This window comes from Cygnus olor, chromosome 2 (assembly GCF_009769625.2).
Source record: "Cygnus olor isolate bCygOlo1 chromosome 2, bCygOlo1.pri.v2, whole genome shotgun sequence".
NCBI lineage: Eukaryota > Metazoa > Chordata > Aves > Anseriformes > Anatidae > Cygnus > Cygnus olor.
The window spans coordinates 80,047,968-80,072,091 of record NC_049170.1 but is presented as its reverse complement, the minus strand read 5'-3'; the positions used below and the strand labels follow the sequence as shown (position 1 = coordinate 80,072,091).

General features: G+C 42.0%; 1 protein-coding gene and 1 pseudogene across 3 annotated transcripts in view; one reads left to right on the top strand and one right to left on the bottom strand.

Moving 5' to 3' along the window:
• PIGN (phosphatidylinositol glycan anchor biosynthesis class N) overlaps positions 1-24,124 on the top strand; it is a 111,165-nt gene that overhangs the window by 44,752 nt on the left and 42,289 nt on the right. For all 3 annotated transcript variants that reach the window (XM_040547948.1, XM_040547950.1, XM_040547949.1), the window contains exons 10-13: positions 57-116; positions 1,189-1,281; positions 3,193-3,248; positions 18,884-18,962. In XM_040547948.1, coding sequence (XP_040403882.1) covers positions 57-116; positions 1,189-1,281; positions 3,193-3,248; positions 18,884-18,962 — 288 coding nt within the window. The remainder of the gene's footprint in view (positions 1-56; positions 117-1,188; positions 1,282-3,192; positions 3,249-18,883; positions 18,963-24,124) is intronic.
• Positions 23,144-23,289, bottom strand: LOC121066703 (annotated as a pseudogene).

The following is a 24,124-nucleotide window of genomic DNA, read 5'->3' as shown; positions in this document are numbered from 1 at the left end:
CTTATTAGTTCTAGAAGCTGGAATTGTGTTAAAATTGGATGTTTCTGTTTGCACAGGCTGATATAGCACCGCTGATGGCTTCCCTTATTGGTGTTCCTTTCCCCCTGAATTCTGTGGTAAGTAGTACAAATGTCTTACCATATTATGGGAATCTGCGTGTCATAAAGGAAGAGATTTTGGGGACGAGATAGAAGGGGAAAGATTACAGTTCTGGGAAATTGCTCGAGGGTATGGGACTGCTTTAGTTTTAATTTTATGTGCATATATTTTCACTTTGGAGCATAAACTTAATCTTTTTATATATTATATAGTACTTTAATTTGGAAAGGCAGTCGATCCTTTTATAACCTGCAACCTTACACTGTTGAGCTACGTAAAAGGTTTTTGTTTGTTTTTTAGGGATGGTAAAAATGCAATATGGTTTGAATAACATTTGATTTTGATCAAGAAAGCTGAATATGTGAACAAGATAGTTCTTGCAATCTAATGTTTAATTATTTCTTGTGTAATTTAGTGTGATGAGTTTTTTTCAGATGGTATCTCGTGCTTTTAATTTCACGAACAGTGAGAGAACAGTCTTCACTGAGATAGCTTTTTCTTTGAATTTGCTTCCTATGTTTTTGTGTAGCCCAAAGGTTGTCTAATAAATACCTAATTGGCAATTAGCATTGCATCAGCATGCTCTCATGCTTCTCATTTTCCATTTAAAACACCAATATACAACACACTTTCAAAATTTTTCTTCTGCAAGCACTGCCCCAGTCCCCCTGTCTTGCAGTGATTGCTGGACTTGCAAACCAACCTGAGAAAAGTGTCCTAACACTCACTTTCTCATCCTGAGTACCGGGCAAGTCAGGACCAAGCAAGGGTTTGAATGGAAACCTTCTACATATTTACAAAAAAATGGCATATGATGAGTGGTTGAGGCTTTATTACGATATAATATGTAGCTTAATTAACAGTTTGCATTATGTGCCTTTGTGTTCCTGTGAGAGCTGGGATAATATGAGCAGTCTTTGCAATGCTGAGAAATGATGTAAGAGCATTGTTAAGGTGTTACAGTAGTTATTTAAGTAGTAATTTGAAGCACTCTTACTGCTCATTTGGCCCACCATACAGTTGGAGAAATTCCGTTGTCTTCCAATAAATTTTTAAGATTTACTTATATATTTATTTATTCTTCCCCAGGGAACCCTGCCTCTGGAATATCTGAACAATAGTGCTCATTTCAAAGCAGAGAGCATGTTTACCAATGCTGTTCAGGTTCTCGAGCAATTTAAGGTAATTAAACGTGGTGAAAAAGACAAATATCTCTTTGAATAATAATTATTATTGTTCTGTGTGAAATAATTATAGTGGGCCATGCAGTGTATATGGCACACTGTAATTCAAAGGACTAAAATTGTACGCACATACTAGGTGCTGCTAGCTGTGAACTGTATCTGAAGAGGTTTGAAAGACTTCAATAAAACATCTCCTTAGTAAGGAAAATGAGCAGCTTTTTCTTGATTCGGATCTTAATGCTGATGTTTATTGATGTTAGTGTAAACCTGCAGCAGTATGTAGGTAGGCCTGAAGCTGAGCACTAACTTCTGCTATTGGTAAAGGAAAATTTCCTTTTCAGCAGTGGTTGGGAGAGAAGGCTCTAAGGCAGACCAGTAAACAGATCAAAAAGTAACAGGCACATGTCCATTAAAGAAATGAAATTAGTGTGTTAATTAACCTTTAGATTATGCTTAATATCTGTTGTATGCTTTGTAAGCGTTTATCTCTGCTTTCTATCTTGATTCGTCTCATATTGGATATTATAAGAACATACATGTGGTTCAAAACTGGGGGGGGGGGGGGAAGGGTTTTGTTTCACTAGATGCTGTTTAACTGTGGAGTAAAATCCTAAAAAGAAACAAATCCTAGAATTTTTAGTTTTGGCAAGTCATAGAAATGCTTTGAAGGAAATTTATCATCTCCACAGATAGGAAGCAGAGTCATGCAGAACTGTCGGGAAAGCATGTGACGGTGTCAGAGCGAGGAAGTCACTTGAGATGACCTGTAACATGGTGATTAGTGCCTTCAGCTCCTTCTGTCCCTTGAACGCACAGGTTCCCAAACACAGTTTGTGTGGGTATCAAATTGGCCATGTCAACAGCAGAGTTGCTTTCCAATCTCCGGTGGTGGAGAGCTGGCGTGTAGCAGAGGAAGTGACTGGCTGTTGCGATGTGAAGTTGAAGTATGCTGGCAGAGCCTCCACAGTTGGAAGACCTCTGCTCTATGTATTGAACATGTAAATTGGCTCTTTTTGGTTAAATTGTTGTCTCAGGGAATATTTAAGAAAAAAGTAGTTCTAGTCCTCCTTGTCTTTATTTTTATTCTGGATTTTTGTAGTGTTGAGCTATTTTCTTGTTGGGTAGTTTGTTTCTAGAATTGTTTTGGAAGGTTTGTTTGTGATTTTTGTTTGCATTTCTTTGCTGAAGCAGAAGTAGCACACTGCCTTAGACATGCCAAGTGGGTTTTTACTTTTCCTGTGATAGACTGACCAGACCACAGTTTGTACTCCCTGGAGAGAGGATGTTGTGTTGGATGGATAGGATGAGACATGTGGGTTGCTACTTCAAGCTGTCAGATTCTGGAAGCAGTGTGCTAGAAAGTTCTTTCCTCTGCTTTATGCCAGCAGTCAAACTCAAGTCAAACTGGTGCAGGAGACCTTAAAGATGTTTTGAAGGGCCTTGGGCAAAGTGACTCTGGCATCAAAGCCTTCTATTTTTATCCAAGTGCAGGTTAATCGATCTAACAGTATTGCTTCACCACTGTTGCAGCAGTGTTCCAGTTCCTGTCCAGCATAAATAATGCCACTTTCACAGGAGACTGTCACTGAAGTCTGTTAGGATTTCTAGCCATTTCTTTCCTTTCTCCTGAAAACTGTAGAAGTCCTGTAAAAAAATCACTGCTGTAGAGAGGGAGCTGTATTTTACCTACGTTGGAGCAGCTCTGGCTTCCCAAAAAACACTGGTTCAGCACTCAGAGGAGTTACACAGACAAACATTTAACACCCGGTTTCCTGGACACTATCTTGGCAACTTGATTTAATTCCTTTTCTGTAGTCTTAGAACTTTTCTGTGACTTAGTTTAATGCCTGGCATAATTTTTGTTCTTGTTGCAACTTACATTTTATGGTTTAACTTTTTTCTTATGCAGGTTAAGATGAATCAGAAAAAGGCAACTACATTGTCATTTCTGTTCACACCATTTAAGTAAGTGCGTGTAAAAACTTACCTTGATTGTTTTAACGCTTTGGTATTTCAGTGAAATCCAATGACAGAGAAATCTGGCCTCTTCCTTCCTTGTTAAATGATAGTGTTTATCTAACTATGAAACTTCTCATTAGAATGAAGATTTTGTGCAATAAATTTCTATTTAAAAGTTCTGGTTAGAAGTAGATCTAAAAAAAAAAAATCCATCCCTTACACTTAGTCTTTGGTTAAGGGTTATTTACTTAGCTTTTTTGACAATATAGCTATATAGAGACTGCATGGTAACTCTCCCTGATTTCTTTTTTGCTATGTTCTTTTGTCAGTCCTTGGGAGAAAAAAGGTGCTATAGGGCTAGGAAATACAAACGAGAAAGAGAACAGATTGTACGTATATCGAAGTTGGACTAAGAATTGTTTCTTCTGCAATTTAAATTCTAATGAATAGCCAACAAAGAAAACCCCTTGCAGCCAGAAATCAGGCTCAAACTCTTTGCGTTGCCTAGTATTTGTTTCCAAAGCCATGAAGGAATTTTGAAAAAGATTTGTGTATCTGTGAGCTCTGTGTTCCAGTGTACGCAGCCGCTACTGACCTACTCACCCATCACTCTTTTCCAGCTAAAGCTGCTTTATCCTATTGCCCTGCTCCTGCCCCAGAAGGTTTGAGAAAGCTTTGCTATGGGTGCGCATGATCGGTTCTGCCTTTAGTGTGTGGAGTGCTCCAAAAATGCTTTGTCATTGAGCGCAGCTGTTTTCCTTTGGGAAATAAAACCGATGTTAATTAAGATCTTTAAATCATAGGAGCAGGAAAGTACTAGACTCTTTTCCTGTGAAGTACATTTAACTGCTAAATAAGATTGCTGTCTTTCTGAATAGAGATTTATTGTTTGAGTTTTATACCACTAGCTTCTCCAAAGGGCAGGGCTCCAAGACATTTAGTTTCTGAGACCCCAGTTAAGTCAATCGTGGGCACATAACGAATGCTTTGATTTAAATTCTGATTAAGAATGAATGACAATTGCATTACCTAATAACTTACTGATCTGTATGGAACAAAAATGCCATATGCAAAGGACAGTCAGTCATCTTTGGTTCTGTGGGGAAAGCTGTTAGACTGTCTTCACAGCTCTTCTTTAAATTTCACCTTTCTGCAAGAAATGTCTGATTCTGTAAAATAGGGTGTATTTTCTTAACATTAAGGTTACCTGTAAAAGAACTAAGAGCTGCTAATTGCCTAATGAATTGGTGTTTTCATCTTTTTTTTGGGGGGGGCGGGTGAGGGGGAGAGAAGGTGTATTTTGGGTTGAAGTGTTCTTGAAATGCTTGAGACATTTATCACTTTGAAAATATAACTAAAACTTGGTATAAAAATATTGTTACTTTTTAGCATGGCGCATTGCAAAAATACATTTATTTTACTTTCTCTATATATGCTTAAATAGTTTCTGAATCAGAATTCGGGGTAGTGGTTTCGAGGGAAAGGTGTGTGAAACCAAAACCGTTCCTTGGATGTGTGGATTAGCTTACAGAAGGTGTCAGCATGTCGTGTGTATAAAGACTTGCCTTGGTTCCTCAAGAAGATCTTGTTTCTCTTCACTCTAGGAAAGCAGGAAAAGATTCATATCACAGACCTTCCCCTGCTTCATGGGGATGTGACTGTGAGAGCAGTGATTGTGAGCCTGAGCATCAGCTGCCGTTGCTGATCTGATGCATTGGTGTAAGCCAGCTTTCACCAGTTGTCCAAACAAACTTTGCTTGAACTAGAGTGAGATGCTCGGGGAAAGGCGTGTAACCCCTTTTGCTGGCTTTACTGTGTAGGTCAGGCAGCGTGTGTGTTTGGGGGCAGAGAGGAGATGGGCATTTCAAGTCTTCGCAGCTAGCCTTGTCCGTGTTGACTGTCAGAACCCTCAAATTTGTTAACACATGTAAGTAGTTTTTCTGCTGTGTGCTACCGAGCATGTTTTGAAGGATAGAAGCCCAGAAGGCAGCAGCATTATTGCCCACATGATCCAGTTTCAACTCCGGTAATACAATAAATGTTGTTCCACTGATATCGCTACGCTAAATAAAATTGTGTGAAAGGAAGAGTAAGTACAATTTTGTATTAGCAGTCTCTTCAAAGACAGCAAAAATCTCCACAGATACAATACAGGACTAAATTACCCCATCTTTGGGTATCTGGAACAGGAGATCTCTTGGTATACTGTTTCAAAATAATTGGTAGTAGTACAGAGGTTCCATTCCTGCACAGCTATACACTATTTGTACTTGTCAGCATAGGTGTAATGAGAGGTTTGGCCACTAATTTATGTTAATCTATGATTGGCCTGGTGCACTGTTGAGCACAGTTCTGTACTGTTACTTCAGACCACTACTGGCCTTTCATTAAGGTGAGAATAGCTTCTTCCACCACTACTCATTGTTTTGAATTTTGTACAAAGGAGTTATATATCCTTTTTTAATCTTTCTGGTGCATGAAATGTGTAACTTGATGCTCAGAAACCGTAATGCTTTATTCCTCCCTAGTTTATGGGAGGTTAGTGAAGCATAGTTCATGGCTTTGGGACCATCAGCTTTATGTGGAAATTTGAAAAGTAAATACTCGGTCTTGGAATATTACACATTCTGTTTCAGTACCATGATAACCCGAAAATAAACAAAAATGCCTAAGAATTGCGATCCTTAAATTACTTAAGTTAAATGGTGTAACTGAATAAATGTTGTTTAAGTCTGTGTAACTGAAATGTGGATGTGAATTCCAGAAGAAATATGAATGTAAAATTTCAGACGGAGACGTTCTATTTCCATAGAAGTTGATACAATTACTATTAAAGCTGTGTTTATACAGAGGGAGATACATTCACAGACAATGCGTTCTGTAGAAAGAAAACTTTCCAGAAAAACTCAGCTTATTTTTTCAGCAAGAAATAGCATAAAAAGGTATTCTTATATTTTAAGGGGGAAATCCTGTTTCTGAGCTTGAATTTTCAAGGCGTATCATTGCCACGTGACTAGAGAACTCTTCACGAGCTCTGATGCAATGACTCAAAAACTAGCGTTTGAGTTGCACATTGAATCTCTCACACCAAAAGCATTAAGCTAGTTTATCTATACGACAAGCCTGTTTTTATGCCTTATTTATACAATGCTGGCAACAGAGAGGAAGTCTCTTGAAGTGATAAAAGTCTCCTGATTTCCACAAGGAATCTGTCCTCTAGTAGAAATGTGGCTAGCGCAATGGGCGGAGAGTAAAGGAGGCCATTGGAAATGTGCCTTTCTTGCTTGGATCCAAATTGCATCTCTGAAATCATCTGTCAAATTTGTAAGGATGGGGAGGATGGATCTGGTCATTGTTATGCAATGGAAACTTCAGTAAGTGTCTACCTGACCACCTTTGAGGCCGGTCAGAATTTGGGTAGCTGTATCTATTAATAGGGATGTGTCTGGCTGTCAGTGTCGTTTTCATTTAGTTTAAGTCTCTTCATCAAGGAACGAATCTGTATAAAAGTGTATCCTGAGGCTACCTGTGAAACTGAGTATACATTTTGGAAGGAGCTCAGCTGCAAGGGTCTGATTCTGCAAGGCAAGGTGCACAACCTGCTCCTAGAGGGGTGAATACACAAGAGCAGAAGCGTCCCCTGCTTATGTGCAAGTCACTTGTGAGGCTTATGTTGAATAATTGTTTAGAATATTTATAGGCAATTCCAGTCGGATATCTGAAGGGATTACTGTCTGAAATGAGTTTTCCTCCCACTTCTTCCACTCCCTGCATTTTTCTCCAGCTGTGAAAAGCAAGTCGTCAGAGGTTACTTGTGTAACAAAATCTTGCCACGTTCCTGAGACATAGGCACAGTGCCCTGACCTTTATAAGTAAGAAAGGCAGGTACCAAAACACCAGACACTTTGAAGAAAGACAGAGGGAGGACAAATCTGAAGACTGCTGAGAGGAAGACCGATGTCCAGGATAGTGAATTATCTTAGCATTCTGACCACTTGATGTACCTTAAAGCAACTGCAGAGCTGGCACTGTTTGAAGAGGAACGTGCCAAGGGGCCAGATGCTGCTGTTGCAAAAGCATTCCCAAAGCTGGCACCTCCAGACTCTGCAAGAAATCCTAAAAGGAGTAGCTGGAGGACAGTTGTAGTGAGGTGAGTAGATGGGACATCAGTGTTGCATTGAAATCCTCTTAAACCAATTAAAACAACTTGATTATTCCAACAGGTGCAAGAGATTTAAGATATTAAATTACACAGAAGCACAGGAGTGCTTTTTGTGTATGGCTGGCGTACGCAATGCTTTCAGGCAAGACTCTGCTTCCAGCTGTTCAGGTTCTGGTTGACCCATGGTAAGACAGCAGGAGCACTAGGTTAAGAACCACCACATACAAAGAAGAGATGGGCAGCTGGATTATGAGTGCTTGATTTCCTCTAGCTGTGCTTTTTTGAATGTCTTCGGCAGTTTATATCAATAAGAAAGGTGGTGGTTTTTTCTTCAGGAAACAGCATAACTATTACTCGAGGTCATGGTAGTATCTTCTCATATATGAAAAACCTCATACCACCTTGATGTTGCATTCTTAAAGTAATTTAAGTATTCTTAAGTAATTTAATTGCTTGAATGCTAAATTTTAATAACCCAGGAGTTATTGGTATGTATAATCAAGCTATGACTTCCGTAACTATAGTTCTATAGGAAGTCCCCACATTTTAGTGTGTGCAGTGTTCTGCAATTAGAACGTGTTTCTCCCTCACTGTGCTAAAATGTAACATTTCCTTCCCCCCTACTCTCCCATATAAATTGAGACTGCCTTAAACGTTTGTACGGATTTAATCCAAGGATGCATCAGTCACGTAGACTGGGTCTTTGCACGTAGTTATGCATCATGTATTTGTGCGAGGCCCTTGCGAGGCCCCACCTGGAGCCCTGCGCTCAGCTCTGGGGCCCCCAGCACAAGAAGGACGTGGGTTTGTTAGAGTGGGTCCAGAGGAGGACCACGAAGTTGATCAGAGGGCTGGAGCACCTCTCCTATGAAAAAAGGCTGAGAGAGCTGGGGCTGTTCAGCCTAAAGAATAGAAGGCTCCGGGGTGACCTCATTGCAGCTTTTCAGTACTTACCGGGCTTATAAGAAAAGATGGAGAGCACCTTTTTGCTCAGGCAGATAATGACAGGACAAAGGGGAATGGCTGTAGACTAAAAGAGGGGAGATTTAGATTAGATTTTCAGAAGAAATTCTTCACTCAGGGTGGTGAGGCCCTGGCACAGGCTGCCCAGAGGAGCTGTGGATGCCCCATCCCTGGAGGTGCTCAAGGCCAGGCTGGATGGGGCCTTGGGCAGCCTGGTCTGGTGGGGGGTGTCCCTGCCCATGGCAGGGGGTGGAACTTTATGGGTTTTAAGGTCCCTTCCAACCCAAACCATTCTGTGATCCTATGTTCTGTGATTTGCCATGGCAATAGAAAATAGCTCTTTCATAATGTGGAGTGTCTGTGAAGACGTACAGCAACTTCAAAGAAAGGCCATGTGCACAAATATCTCTTTTCTTCTTCCTTTCTGTGACTGAAGATACAGCACTCCATTGTTCCCTCTGTCTGATGGCCTTTCAAAACTGAACTAAGAAATATTTTGACAAAATTGACATTTGGATCAAAGTGAAACGAGTGATTTCTCCTCCACCATTAGGTGGGGCAGGGTCCCTTAAGGTCAGTAAACACAGTGCATCCTTTAAAGCGTCAAGTTCTTGTTTTGTTTAAATAAATGGCATTTATTTAAGTAAATGGCGGTACCTGCCACGCATGTGGTTATATACATTAAGGATTGTTAGATGTATTGGAAATTACTGTCTACTATAAAACGCATGTTCTTTGGCAAAAAGCAAAAAAGGTCGGCTTCTGTTTCACTGAATGTGCTGTGTCTGAAGCGCTCCGAACGCTGATCAGGGAGGATGCAGTCCTCTTCGAAAGCAGGCACCCTGCTGGTCGCAGGTTTCAGCACACTCAAAAGCTTTCGGTTTTTACATACAGAGCTTACTGGCGGTGCTTTCTGCACAGAAGGACTGGACGTAATTGGATTTATTATCAAGTGGGAAGTAGGTCTTTAGAAGAATCTAAGAGGCTAATGTGTAAGATAAAGTATCGCAAGATTTGTATGTATTTGCCTGTCGCCTTGTGTAAATCTCTTTGGCCTTTTCTGGGAGATTACGAGGCTTCCTGTAATGAGGATGGCGGGGGGTGTGCAGGGCAGGCAGCGGGGTGGGAAGGGCAGAGGATATTCGTCACTGGGGGAGTCAAGTGGGAGAAACACACAGGGCTCTTTGGATCTCACTAAGAAAGGCACAACAACAAATAGGGTAAAATAGCTGCTTTAATAAGATAAGATTTACTCATTATCTATACTCTTTTTACTTTATGTCCCTTTGGATGCTGGGCACCCCACCTCATGTTCCTGTAGCATCAGGCAGAGCCCAGGTGGATTTTCCCACAGCATTGCACAGATCCTGCCCATGGAGAGGTTCCTTCTCTTTGGTCATTGAAACTGTTATGTGATTCACTTACAGTAAATCAATTTTATTTATTATTTCTACTGTCAAACAAAACGGAGGTTCACATGAGAACTTCCTGCTGCACTGTGAGATAAAGGCCAGGCTGTGCAGGCAGTATAAGCACTGGGTGAGAGCTGCCCGTGGCTCCTCTGTTACAGCCATCTGGCTGAGCTTGGCCAAGGGATTTGTGCAGCACCACACAGCCTGAAGGCCATGCTGGATGTGCAGTGCAGGCCTCGGGTGGCTTGATTCAACTCAGCAGCTCGGTGGATCGCTGACTCCCCTATGTACGATGGTCTCCAGGTCAGGATTACTGCAGGGAGGCAGGCCCTAGTGAGCAGGGTTACCCAAAAGTGCATTTCTGTGCCCAGGGGACCCTGTTATTAGGTGCCTGCCTGAATCTAGCACATGTTGTGTCCACGGTTGCATGCCTCAGATGCAACTGGTAGGAAAAGGGTAGCTGTGGTTTGGGTGTTCGGCACGTGGGACCGTGGAGCAGAAGACCTGTGGCACAACACAGCAGGCCCATAGTACTGCAGCTATCTAAACGTAGCTCAATGCGTGACATAAATCCATCATGCATCTTGCAGAGGAAAGGACTGGCTTGCAGTATAGGTAGGGCATTATCATTTAGTCGGCGTATCCCCTGCACTACCGAAATAGAGGAGACTAAAAATAGTTCATTTTCATTCCTTCAAGCATCTGCATCTTCCCTATTAAGCTTTTTCCGAGGCTGCTGCACTATGTACCGCTGACTCCTCAAGCAAAACACCCCGTCCCTGTGAGATTCCCGCTCCGGTTCCTCAGTTCCACTTCGAAGTGTCCGGAGGGACCGCATCCGAGTGGCCTCTGCTTGTCTGCAGCTCTTGCAGTAGTAGTTTGCATGCAAACTCGGGCTGTACGCTGCCCGGTTATCTTAATTGTTTCTGTTCAGTGAATTGGCAGCTGGCAGTTAGCTTGCCGTCTCCTTTTTCTCTCATCTTTGCTATCTAAAGGATTTACATAAATATCCTAAGGCACTTCGCTGTAGAATATTTGAATGTGCTTCATCGGGGATGCTGATTTGTGGAAATAAAGGCTATTTTAGTTTTTAGGATTTGGTAGCCTAGGATTAAGCCATTAGCAGTCAGACCCCTTCCTGTGGTTTCATTCGTGTCCTATTTCTTCATTTGCACGTTTGTAAATCTGAATGTGAAAGCATAGGTTTTTGAACTGCATCACTAGAGATGCTTTTTGATATCTTTAGCCTATGGAAGTGTATATTCTGTAATTTCATTATGCTTTACAGCTTAAAAAACTCAGGACTTAGAAGTCTCTTATCACCCTTCTTACTCCTCTTCTTTATTTTTTCAGAGTGCCTGATGTGGTGCTTTTAATATTTATTAAAAGACAAAAGTTTGCAAAGGCAACTGATGACAGCCCTACAGCTAGACTGGCTGACTTACTCTAGCACAGTAGTTGGAGAACTCAGAAGCCACAAAAACCTAGCTGAATTGTAGCCACTACAGAGCTGAAACGCCTGGCAGTGGAATAGCAGGAGACGAGAGGCTGGATCAGGAGGAGGTGGAATATTGAGGGTCCTGGGCCTTTAGCAGCAGCATCAGAGGAAGTTAACTCTTTAGTGTGGGTTAACTCTTTAGTGTATCATTTTCTTTAGTACTGCCTTATCACGCTAAAATGTTACTGTATTTTTTCCACTTGTAAATTAGTTGCATCTTCTAAACTACCAAAACTAAATTTCCTAGGACTCACCTCTTTAGTAGCATAGGCTGAATTTTAACATTTTACTAAAATGTTTTCAGCTGTCTCTACAGATTAAGCATCACCAAGTCGCCCACTGAATCATTTAATCTTTGGTATTTCACTATTTGATCAACACTGAAATAAGTTTCTGTATCTCACAGTACGTGCTTTCTGTCTGTCTTTTGAAGATACAGTAAGACAACTCTTTTTTTTGAACAGGCACATCTAAAGAACTAGAACAAACGCATTTTAAAAATGGAGAAAATCAGTTTCTGAATGTTAAAATGAATGTGTAATTTGGTAAAGTCCATGAAACTATAACACCCTATTTTTTCCTGATCATTACTTCTAGTAGCATCATGTACTCTGTACTTTACAGCGAGTTCAGTGAAAAGTAAACATCATGGTTCCAGACTTTGATTTCTGAAATATTTATTTGGTTGATTTTCTCCATGGCCCACTGAATGAACTCATGACTTTGCATCGTTTGCTATTCACTTTCTGATAATTTTCTGCTCTTGATAGGGAATTGTGAGGGCTTTGTATTATGCATTTCATTCTCTTGCTACAAGGGTATGCACCATGCCTTTAAAAGAAATGATAGGATGATAAGGTTAGGCTTGATTCTGATTGCGCTATCATTAATATCAAATCTCTGCACTCAGATTGCTTGTTAGTATGAATTTGATGTGGATCAGGAATAGGCATGCAATCACATTTCTGCCAGATTGATCCGCATCACGCACTGTAAGTATCTTGCTTTGTCCTTTCCCACCCGATCTCTTCTGAGATGCTCTCTGTTGTACGGTGGGAGTGTTTGAAGGCAGCTCTCGTAGGAGACTGGCTTTGTTTTGGGATCCTCTTGCTGCTCCGAAAAGGCTGTGAAAAAGTGTTGTTCCATTACTTGTACATCTTCTGAATAGCAGCCCTGCAAAAGCACCGGGCTAGTTTTATATCTGCACTTCCAAGATGCCATTTCGCCAGCAGCAGTGATGTGGATCAAAATAATAATAGTTGGTCCTCTAAGTACTATTTCAGCTGATTGCAGAATTGCTGAACTGGAAGCAATCTGTCCTTCTTAGTATGACTCCCTCGCAGTGGGAGAGTTGGTAAACAGTCTGAATATATTCAACTGCTTCTGTTGCTGGCTGTTTTCTCTCCTGGTGAGAGCAGAGAGATGTTAGCGCTGGCCCCACTCAGCATGACGAGAATGCAGATGTGTGGCAGAGACCTGGGCTGCTCCGTGGGTGGGATGGTGCCAGCGGGAGAATCTGGTGATGAGAGGGGCAGCGTTACTCCAGGGGATTCCTTTCAGGTTGCAAATTACCAAAATGCCAGCAATTTTGCTGAGAAGAGGACAAGGATCTGTGACCGCTCAGCCTTCTGAAGGAAGAGGTTGCTGGGCCTGTTTGGAAAGCGGCAGTCTGGTGCCTCTTTCATTGCAAACTGTTTGGGAGTTTGAAATTTCATAGCAAAGCAGGTGAGAAGGTCTGCCATGTGTGATGTTGCCATATGTGCTGGATCGACATGAGCTGGCAATGTGCGCTTGCAGCCCAGAAAGCCACCTGTATCCTGGGCCGCACCAAAAGCAGCGTGGCCAGCAGGGCGAGGGAGGGGATTGTCCCCCTCTGCTCTGCTCTAGTGAGACCCCATTTGGAGACCTGTCTTGAGCTCTGGGGTCTCCAGCCCAAGAAGGACAGGGTTGGAGCACCTCTCCTATGGAGACAGGCTGAGGGAGTTGGGGTTGTTCAGCTTGGAGAAGAGAAGACTCTGGGGAGACCTTACAGCAGCCTTCCAGTACCTATAGGGGGCCTACAGGAAAGCTGGGGAGGGACTCTGTCAGGGAATGTAGTGACAGGACAAGGAGCAATGGCTTTAAACTAAAAGAGGGTAGGTTTAGATTAGGTATTAGGAAGAAATTCTTTTCTCAGCGGGTGGTGAGGCCCTGGCACAGGCTGCCCAGAGAAGCTGTGGATGCCCCTTCCCTGGAGGTGTTCAAGGCCAGGCTGGATGGGATGGGGCCCTGGGCAACCTGGCCTGGTGGGAGGTGTCCCTGCCCATGGCAGGGGGGTGGAACCAGATGGTCCTTAAGGTGCTTTCCAACCCAAACCATTCTGTGATTCTGTGTTCAGGAGAAGCTGACGCATACAAAATCCTAGTAGGCTTTATTCAGGTGGCCTTTCCACATCTCTTTGGGGTTCATCATGAGGTTCAAGGGATGTATATCCTTACCCTCGAGATTTTTGTTTCCCCTCAATGGGAAGAGTTGGTCTTTTTCCCCATTTCCTAATACCTAATATGCAAAGTTAGATGATCGATGTCTGCTGAGCAGCTATTGCTGCTGGCGGGATATGGGTTGTAGAAATGTGATCACTGTTTTCTGCAAGTCTTGTCATTCTGAAAGTGTTGTAGAATGCACAGGTTTCAGTGTTTGTGTTTGCTAATGGGGAGAGTAAAAAAGGAGTGATGGATGTAATGTGTATGAGCTGATGGTGGTAAGGTACGTGGAGTTTGTCTTGGAGAGATCGAGTTCTCTTGTAATAAATTAAGCTCTCAAGCACGAGTAGCCTATTAGTTTTACATACAGGGATGCGTGTGTGTTTGAGGGAACTGAAAACAAATTTGTTTCAACTGCTTGACAGCAAGCTTTAAAAAAGAAATAAGAAACTCCGCATTTTTCTTCATACATTGCATCTGCCAGTCTGTGATGCTTCCTTGCCTTTCATGATGAAATCTGGAGCACTTTAAATGTTAAACTACTATAGATCCTAAGGGCTGTGTGTTTTTTATAGCATAATTTTGGAGAATTTACTGTACGATATAATGACTATAAATCATTACCCAAATAATCAGACATAATAAAATTACCATACTAGTAGTAGAGGGTACAGATGTCATTGTAAGATGTCTCTCTCCATTCTGTTTCATGGTTTGGCTGTAGCATGCTGTCTGTGCTGTTGGGGATGGTAATTCTGTAGCGTGATGATAAATAAGATTCGTTGGCCAAAGAGAGGTCCCCTTGACATTGCTACGGTAGCCTTGCTTCGTCACAGTCTTGTTATTAGTGCTGTCAAATAGCTTAGCTTATATGAAGCGTGAATGATGTGTTAGAAAGATTAATCCTGTCAGGTATGCTTGTGAGAAGGGTAGCTAACATCTCATAAGGGATAGTTTACAAGCACTTACACAATTAGCCCAATTGTTTTCTTTCATAATTAACTATGTTTATTCACGGATGAAGCTGTGATTTCTGTCTGGAGCTAGAAAGCTAATTTCAGATAACCATATTGAAAAACAAAATTACCCTTCTCCTGGTGCTACCATCATTTCCTGTGAAGAATGTGGAGTCCTAATGTTATTGTGAATGCATTTATATTATTTATCATATACGTGACTATTAAGTTCTTAGTTTTTTTGTTCAAGTTAAATCTCAGGGTACTACACTTCACAGTGCGTGAGCGATGTATTTTGTAATGCTTTCTTGTTCAAAGAAAGGAGGAGAGCTGAGTTGACTGACTGTGTTCTCTTTCCTATTACTAGACAAATACAGAGAAAACAAAACTTCTAGGATATTGTGTTACAGAAAAATTTGACTTTTACTAGTTGTACTTCAAATTTGGTATTTGGTAGAACTGGATGGTGATGGGTAGCCAGAAGGAGCATGTACATTCACAACTTTAAGCTCTCTTTATAGAGTTCAGAATCTTTCTAATGATGATCAGTAAACTCACTTAATTACTATTAACATTAATTGCACATATGTGCGTTAAATGACCTTGAGAATACATTAGCATGTTAGTAGTGCCTCTGGGATTGCTGCACACTGAAACACAGGGAAATAACTGCTCTGCTTATTCTTGTCTCTGACACTATCTGTTTTGTATTCCAAACCTTCTGGATGGTTTCAATTAAGTTAAAATTAAACTAACTGGTGCTAAGAATAGTTCAAGATTTAACCTGTCGGATTCACATTTGCCTTGCAGTTTTGTTGTTTGGTCACATCTAAAATGAAAACCTACCAAACAGTTTTTCCAGTTTGTGCTCTGATCATTACTATTAGAATATAGTAGCATCTCATCAATTTTGTCTGTAAAGAATGAAATTCTTGACACCTGATAAATTTTATTCTATTTCTTCTCTTGCACTGAAATCCTGTATGTGTTCAGGTAGTCAAAATTAACCATCGTACATAGTCATCTTTGAATAGATGCAATACTTGTTTAGGTATTGCTTTTTCCTCTTCTCCATTCCTTCATTTTTCTGTGGTTCCTTACTGTTTGCCTCAAAAGGGTAAGTTTCAGCAGTTTGCAGCTTTGTTTTTTCCTTCTCCAGAGTCTGGTTACCTTTTAATGTATAGTAGTATACTATGGTGGAACCTGTCATTGCTGAATGCATATGGGTGGAGCTAAGTCCAGTAGTTTTCAGCATTGCCTTGAATTCTTAATACTTCTAAATATTCTTAAATTCCTCCTTTAGGCTTTCTACAATCAGTTGTGGGCTGTTTATTTAAGTCCCTGTCTTCTCCCTTCTCTAGTCAACTTTCCACTTCTGTTCATGTGTAAGCTTTATCTCTTTGATCTTTCTGCTATCTGGTGAGGATGCGTAGCAAGATCCTTGGTGGATGATAAACTGCTTATGGTGAACCACATTCAGCCCTTAACTGAGGGATAATCTGCATGCTTAGTAGCTCTTCTCTTCAGTCTGGTGTGAGATGTAAAAATCCTCTCATCACTTCTTTTAGTTTTTGTTGAATATGGAGGCAAATAATATCTAAGATGACAATCAAACTTTGTATTCAGGATGAAACTTGCGTTTTGATACAGGTATGTGTGAACAGTCTTTAGTTTCTGGTAGAATTCATTAACTTAACACAAAAGTAATCCGTAGATAATTGTAATGTCGGTACCTTGAAATCCATGTGTATGGAAGTAAGGTAAAATGTGTGGTACGATGTTAGCGATTGAGAATTAACTGTGCATTTGCTAATGGCAACCTCATTTGACATAATAATTGCATTGTGCGTTTGACTTACTGAACCTTTCTGCTTAAAAAAACATTTAGTCTGTTACACCGTTCCATGTGCAGAGATCCCAGGAGCTGTCATCTAAGAAGGAATAGGTAAAGACTGTAACTTGTTCATTAATATTAAAATGATTCATTGAGAGTAAAAAGATAATTAGGGGATTTATAGCTAAATGACTGTAGGAAAGATATAAAGTGAAAGGTAAAAATAAGGCTTTTCTAGCATATTAAACCTTTGCATTAAATATTATACGGATAAAATTTTCAGAAAGCATACATATAAAACAATAAAAATGAGACAATGCACATAGGAACCCTTTGGATGAATTTAAGTTCTAAATGAATGTTTATTAATATTAATAATTTTTAAATAATAATATTAATATTTATTCCAGATTCTTTAAATCCTTACCTAAAAGTTAGCACTTCTTCTTCCTGTTATTCATAAGGTGGAAACTGCCACATGGGTTTGGTTCCTTTGGCAGTTTGCCCTGCCAAAAACGTTAGCAAAACTAGATAGATCAAAGATTTCTCTGCGGCAGTGCTAGCATCTTGTTAGCCTACTTGAAGAATTGATTCCTCCTTGAATTATCACCAGCCTTGGTGCACGCTCTCTGGCTACGTGCTGGTAGCCCTTGGCCTTTGGAGCTGGAGGGTTGACGTCCATAGGGACATACCACAAAGGCGTGGAAACAACCAACATTCATTCTGCTACTTTTCAAGGCTGTTTTCTGAAGTCTTTTGTCTTCCCCTCCAAAGTTAAGGTGATGAAACGTTCACTATCACCATGTCATTCATCTTCCTTTCTTCCTCTGTTGCTTTTCTGTTACTGAATGTATTGAATTCCATGGGACCTGTCACTTCCTGCTCGTTTACAGATACCACCTTTAGATTCTTCTAGATTTAAAACAGCTGAACGTTTTAAATACAGTTAGTTATTTACCTTTTTCAAAAGATAGATTTTTGCTGCTATTATCTTATACGTTTTAGAAGACTTCTGCTCAATACTGCTGTGCTCTGAAATCAAAGCAATCTAGCAAAACATATCAGGGTACTATTAGTAATAAAAAGAAAAAAAAATTAGGTTGGTCAATCACAGAATCTTTCACATCGGTTTCATGGCTCAAAAGATAGCGTGTATGTATCATTGATGATGTATCAGCTGCTTCTGGGTGGCAGGCAGAAGTAGTTCCTATAGCTCCTATCAAATGCTCAGAAGTAAGTGTTTCCAGGCAGTGGTTGCATAACATCAAAAACTCCTCCCGTGGTTCAACTGAGTGCCCACCCAGGTAATTGCTGCTGATGAAAATAATAGGAATGAGACCCCAAGGCTGGATCTGGATTTGGCACAGCCTGAAACATGAAGTTTGGATTTCTGCGTGTGGAGGAGTGTGCGCAAGGGCCAATGGTACACTGCCAGGCCATCGTGCTGGGGGTGCTGTGAAGATGATGCTGTGGCTCAGCAGCATTGTGGAGGGTGTGAAGGAAAACTTTCCTGTATCTGTTTATAATCTATCATGAAGTTGGGACCCATGACAATTTTCCTTTGTGGTGCTGAGAGGGCCAGTGGCTGACAATTTGCCCGGGGATCCTCTGCCCTGCTGCCATCCTTAACCTGGAACAAAGTGGCAAGGGACTCAGCTCCTTCCTCCTCTGTTTGGTGGGGGTTGGTTGACTGGTTTGTTCTTCCGTGGTGCTATTTCCTGTAAAGGAAGAGTTGTAGAAATGATTTCAGATGACTATCAAACTCATTAAAGTCGGAGATTTTTACCACAGGCCTCAGTGCTGTCAGGTAATTGTGCTATCCCCTGGTATGGGGACTCTGTTAACAACTTCCTGTGGAAGAGGAGATAAACTCTTTATTTTCCTTTTTTTTTTCTTTTTTTTTTTTTTAAATAAAAGATTGTTAGGCGTCATTTATGGCCATTGTGGATCCTGAACAATTTGTCCTGTGCTGACAGGCTTTCAAACTTCGTACAGCCATGAGTATCATCAAATCATTTAATTTGCTTAATTCTTGTGTGTGCAGTGCTTCTTGTTCAGGGCAGTGATCAATAATAATGCACAAGGGAGAGAATTTTCACCAGCAGTATTAGGTGGGAATAAAAGATGTGTCTATTAATGCAAAATTCTTGGGGTAAGTTCAACAGCAGCAGAGTTGACTTACATGTGAAAGTGAATATAGAGGTATAGAGCGTTCCCCTAATGAAATTTGGAAAACTTGTTTTGTTTCGTTTCATTCCAGAGTCATTTTTGATTACAAAGTGAAGTTTTTCTGTCTCCTCCTCTGTTCATGAAAAGAAGCATTAATGTTAATATCTGTTTATTTTGTTGTACAGGCCACTTTCTGATTCTGAACAGATCAACTTTTTAAAGAAAACAAGACTATATATTCAGCAGCAAAAGTACGATGAAGCAGTAAGTGCGTCTTTGCTATCTATCTTCTAGAAAATTTGAGAACTTCTGCTATATGTAAATATATTTAGATTTGTTTAACTTAAGGACAAATATTTTCTGGTTTCTGATGCACATCTCACTTACCAACACAAATAAAATCCCATTGTAAGTCTCCAAAGTTTTGCATTTCATGACATCAGCTCTATTGAACAATACTGACTTACTCAGTTTTTTCTCATAGTTATTAAACTTTTTGCTACCATTTCACAGTATAGCAGCACACAATGTATGTTTATCTTTTCCGCTGTAAAAAAGGGTAAACTCAAAGAGAAACTAAGGCATACAGATCATAATCATCCTTCCTAGGCTGCTAGTTGCATGAAAAAGTATGGTGACTTGCTCTGTCATAGACCCTGCTTTCTTTTGTACTTCTCTTACCTGAACCAATTGTTCATGTTTTTAATTTTGCATTTCACTTTGTCAGAAACTGAGAGCCATATGTGGAATCATTATGTGCTTCGCAAGTCTTGAATACCTTCCTAAGCATTTGCTGCTACTCACTGAGACAGGGTATTTGATGGTTGCAGTTTGCCAGTGCTTGTATTCTGACATTCACAGAAATAATTTGCAGAGCTAAATGATACAAAGAAGACTTTCATTTTAACAGGTTTTGGTTAGTTACTGACTTTTGTGTGAAAAAGCCCATGAAAAAGTTGAATCTGTACGATTGCATTTAACCTAGCAAATGCATGGAAGAATAATTCTGTTATGTGCTAAGGTTCAGCTCCTTTTTTTTTTTTCCTTAATATGTTTCTCAGGGTTATAAACTACTGTTTCATGCACAGAACAACTAAACCTATTTTATAGCTTATACCTTTTCACTTACATCATTGTAAATTGGAAATAGCTCAGTTGACATCAAGGGATCTATTTTGGTGTGGGAACAGATCTTTTTTATTTCCAAATACTACTTGTCTGTTACAGATTTACTTCTAGGATGTATTTTAATCATTTTCAGTAGTCAAATCTGCAAGTTTGAGTGTTGGGTCATAGAACAGAATCATAGAAAAATTAAGGTTGGAAAAGACCTTCAAGATCATCTCGTCCAACCATCCCCCTACCACCAATGTCACCCACTAAACCATGTCCCTAAGCACCACGTCCAACCTTTCCTTGAACACCCCCAGGGATAGTGACTTGACCACTTCCCTGGGCAATCCATTACAATGCCTGACTGCTTTTTCTGAGAAGAAATGTCTCCTAATTGTTTTATTGTTGAAGAGTAGTGCTCTTTGTTCAATTCTTTGTTTTAATTGTTGAAGAGTAGGGGCATGACGTTTCCATTTTTCCACTCACCAGGGACATTGCCCGAATGCCAGGACTTTTCAACTCTGATGGAGGGAGGCTTGGCAACTCCATCAGCCAGTTCCCTCAGGACGCTGGGATTCATGTCATCAGGTCCCATAGACTTGTACCTGTTTAGATTCATCAGGTGGTCTCGAACCTGCTCTTCACTGACAGTGGGTGGGACTTTGATCCCCCAGCCTCCATCTACGGGTTCAGGGAAATGAAAGACTTGGGAAGCCTGTCTACCAGTGCAGATGGAGGCAAAGAAGTTGTTGAGTACCTCAGCCTTCTCCATGTCTGTCGTTACCAATTACTCAGATATAGAAACTCCCTCCTAATGTAAGAAATTAGCCACCTATAATCGCTTACACACTACTATTTTCACCCCTCAGTCTATTTTCACAAATGTTAGAGGCGCATGGTGGCCCTCGGGGACTCCTCCTGTCACCCCAGCGCAGCAGCCCAAAGGAAGCTGAGTCCTCTCTTGTGCTCTTCCTCGAGGCTCTGTGCAGAAGGGATGCCACCTCTCACACAAGGGCTGGGGGATGGGAAGGAAGCACTCACACAACCCCTGAGAATCGGCAACAGAGTTCTTTATTGCCAGGACATCCTGCAGGTAAGCTTGCAGGATGCCCATGGTGTTTGGTGGCTCCAAGCTAATGCTTGGGATGGAGCCTGCGCGATGAGTAGGGAGCTCGCCGGGCACTCCAGTGACGCTGCTGGGGCGCTCTGATGGCACAGAGCGAAGACATGCCGGGATAGTCGCAGGTCTGATCTGGTGGAGGTGGATCCACTTCCATTGGTTCCTCCACATCTGGTGGATCCATCTCCATGGGCTCCACGGCGTTTGGCAGAAGGATAAGCCACTCCTTGCCCGGGGCTGCCCAAATGGGATGCCTTCTGTCCGGAATGTTTTCAGGCCAGGGTGCTGAACCAGGGGGTCGTCCAGTTCCACCCCTAGGTCCCATGCCACTGTCTGGTTGATTTTCATGCATGGGTTTGACGCTGCCGTCCATTTTACAGCCATGCCTGGGTCCCGCACTGTGTTCCGGATTATGGGCACGCCGCTGCTCCCCACGGCTGTCTGCCTGATGCTCCTGACTTTGCCCCACGCCACTGTTGTGCCTATAGTAAGGCCCAGGCCCCCTGTTGCTGGGTGTTTGAGGGGCCAGCCTGTTCCCCGCATCGTTGCGGTACCAATGGTACCGCCTGTATCTGTCTGTGGGCTGGACGCCAGAGGTCCCTTGGGCACTGGTGTCTCTTGTGCTGCCAGCGCTATCCCTCCGCCCACGACACATTTTTTGGTCAGGTGCATTCCTTCTTGGTGCTTCACCGGACTGCATGGCTGTCCTCGCACACCAAGGAGGCCTGCCGCTCGCCTTGCTCTTCTAGTCTTCTTCCTGCCGCACAAGCTGGCAGTCAGAGGGCCTAGATGCTCAGCGAGTGGTGGGCCAGCTGCAGGGGGCCTGTTTTATAGGGCCCAGAGCAAAGGCGGGGCAGTGATGGCCACAGCAAGCCTCTGTGGTGGAGTGGCCCATGCATGGCCAAAGGTGGCTGCGTTGGGAGCGGCCTGGAAGATGCCCTCACGTGGAAGAAGGAGGAGGATTGGGGGGGTTGAGGGCCCCTTTTCTGGGGCTGGCTCCCCCAGGCCATTTGGCTTGCCAGAGAGAAAGGCTGCCCCTTGGCCACAGGGACTGCCCTCCACGTCCCATCCTGTGCCCTGGGTTTATTTTTAACACTGGTTTTTGTGTAATTTCATTCTATTCTTTACAGAAAAGAACAGAAGCAAGGTGTATCTTCAGCCCCAGTGCCCATGTGCACTTTGTGCTCTGAATGAAGAATTTCTTCCTCACATCACATCTAATCTAAATCTCCCCTCCATTTGTTCAAAGCCATTACTCCCTGTTCCATTGCTACACTCCCTGAGAGAGTCCCTCTCCAGCTTTCTTTCATCTGAACTTGGAGTTGCTCAGAGGCCCTAGAGGTCTAGGGACTCAAGACCTCTTATATACGAACTTTACCCCTTGTTTGCTTCAGGTACCCAATGTGTTCATGATCGCTCTTTTGAGTACTAACAAATTAGGGTTGTTCCTGTGCCTGTGCCCATTCTCAGCTTCCTATATAGCAAGATAGAAAGTTCTGTGCATTACCAGTACATTCTGTGCTGGGATTTAGGAGTTTTTTTGCATTCTAAACCCTGCAACTCTTTGCATTTCAAATATGTATTGATATTTGTTTTCTCAGGAATGGTGTGATTTTGGGGGGAGTTTGCCCCTTGGCAGACTCTTCAATAGTTGATACACTTTTTTCTGTTGATTGAAGTTTTGTCCCAACTTTTTGGTTTAATAGGATCTGTCACCTGTTTTAACTGATAACAGCAAGCAGATGATATCAGCATACTCTAATTCATTTATTTTGAGGAACTTTGTGCCCTTCCAAGTGTTTTATGTGTAAGACTGCTTCTCAAAGGATTTTGACAGCGAGACAAATGTTAAATATTATTGCCCTTATCCTTGTACTTGACCTCTTATCTGATCAAGGCAGATCTGAACTTCTTTTTTCAAATTTCCTAGTACTTTGTGGGTCATAGGGAGTAATGGGAAATTATTGATTGACATTTCCTCAAATTGAGCAGGAACTGGAAATCAAGTGCTCCAAGAGAAGAGAGTATTGTTTCTACTGGGAGATGGATGTGATATGTCCACTACTGTGCCTAGCCTTGAGAACCATATCAGGCGAATTAATAGAGACAGTTATAATGATAACAAAGGATTTAATGGATACTTGGGCGTATAAAGAAGCATCATTATGTGTGCTTAACTTATTATACCCTTCCTTACAGATCTCTCCATCAATCAGAGAATCCTCTGTGACCATAAATTACACAGTTGTTTCCCATCTTTGGGAAAATCACTGGGGTCAGCACACCTGTGTGTAAGGAATGCAACTCACAGTGGGAATACCACCATCTTTATCACGGTGTCTCCCCAGTGGTTACTAAAGGGAAGGAGGTACTGAGCTAGAGCGACTTGTACTTAAACTTAGTACAGCCCAGTATCATCTGTATCCATAGTCATCCTCCTATTTAAATGTGGTGCTCTTAGAAGCTCGTGACTGTTTTTTTTTTTCAGGGGTTCACCTGTAGAGGTCAAATGCTGATGGGACAAACAAGTGGTGTGCTTTACAGAATCACAGAATCGTCTAGGTTGGAAGAGACCTCCAAGATCACCCAGTCCAACCTCTGACCTAACACTAACAAGACCTCCACTAAACCATATCACTAAGGGCTACATCTAAACGTCTTTTAAAGACCTCCAGGGATGGTGACTCAACCACCTCCCTGGGCAGCCCATTCCAATGCCTAACAACCCTTTCAGTAAAGAAGTTCTTCCTAATATCCAACCTAAACCTCCCCTGGTGCAACTTTAGCCCATTCCCCCTCGTCCTGTCACCAGGCACATGGGAGAATAGACCAACCCCCACCTCGCTACAGCCTCCTTTAGGGTACCTATAGAGAGCGATGAGGTCACCCCTGAGCCTCCTCTTTTCCAGGCTGAACAATCTCAGCTCCCTCAGCCGCTCCTTGTAAGACTTGTTCTCCAGACCCCTCACCAGCTTTGTTGCCCTTCTCTGGACTCGCTCGAGCACCTCCATGTCCTTCTTATAGCGAGGGGCCCAAAACTGAACACAGTACTCAAGGTGCGGCCTCACCAGAGCCGAGTACAGGGGCACAATCACTTCCCTAGCCCTGCTGGCCACGCTGCTTCTTATGCAAGCCAGGATGCTGTTGGCCTTCTTGGCCACCTGAGCACACTGCTGGCTCATATTCAGTCGAC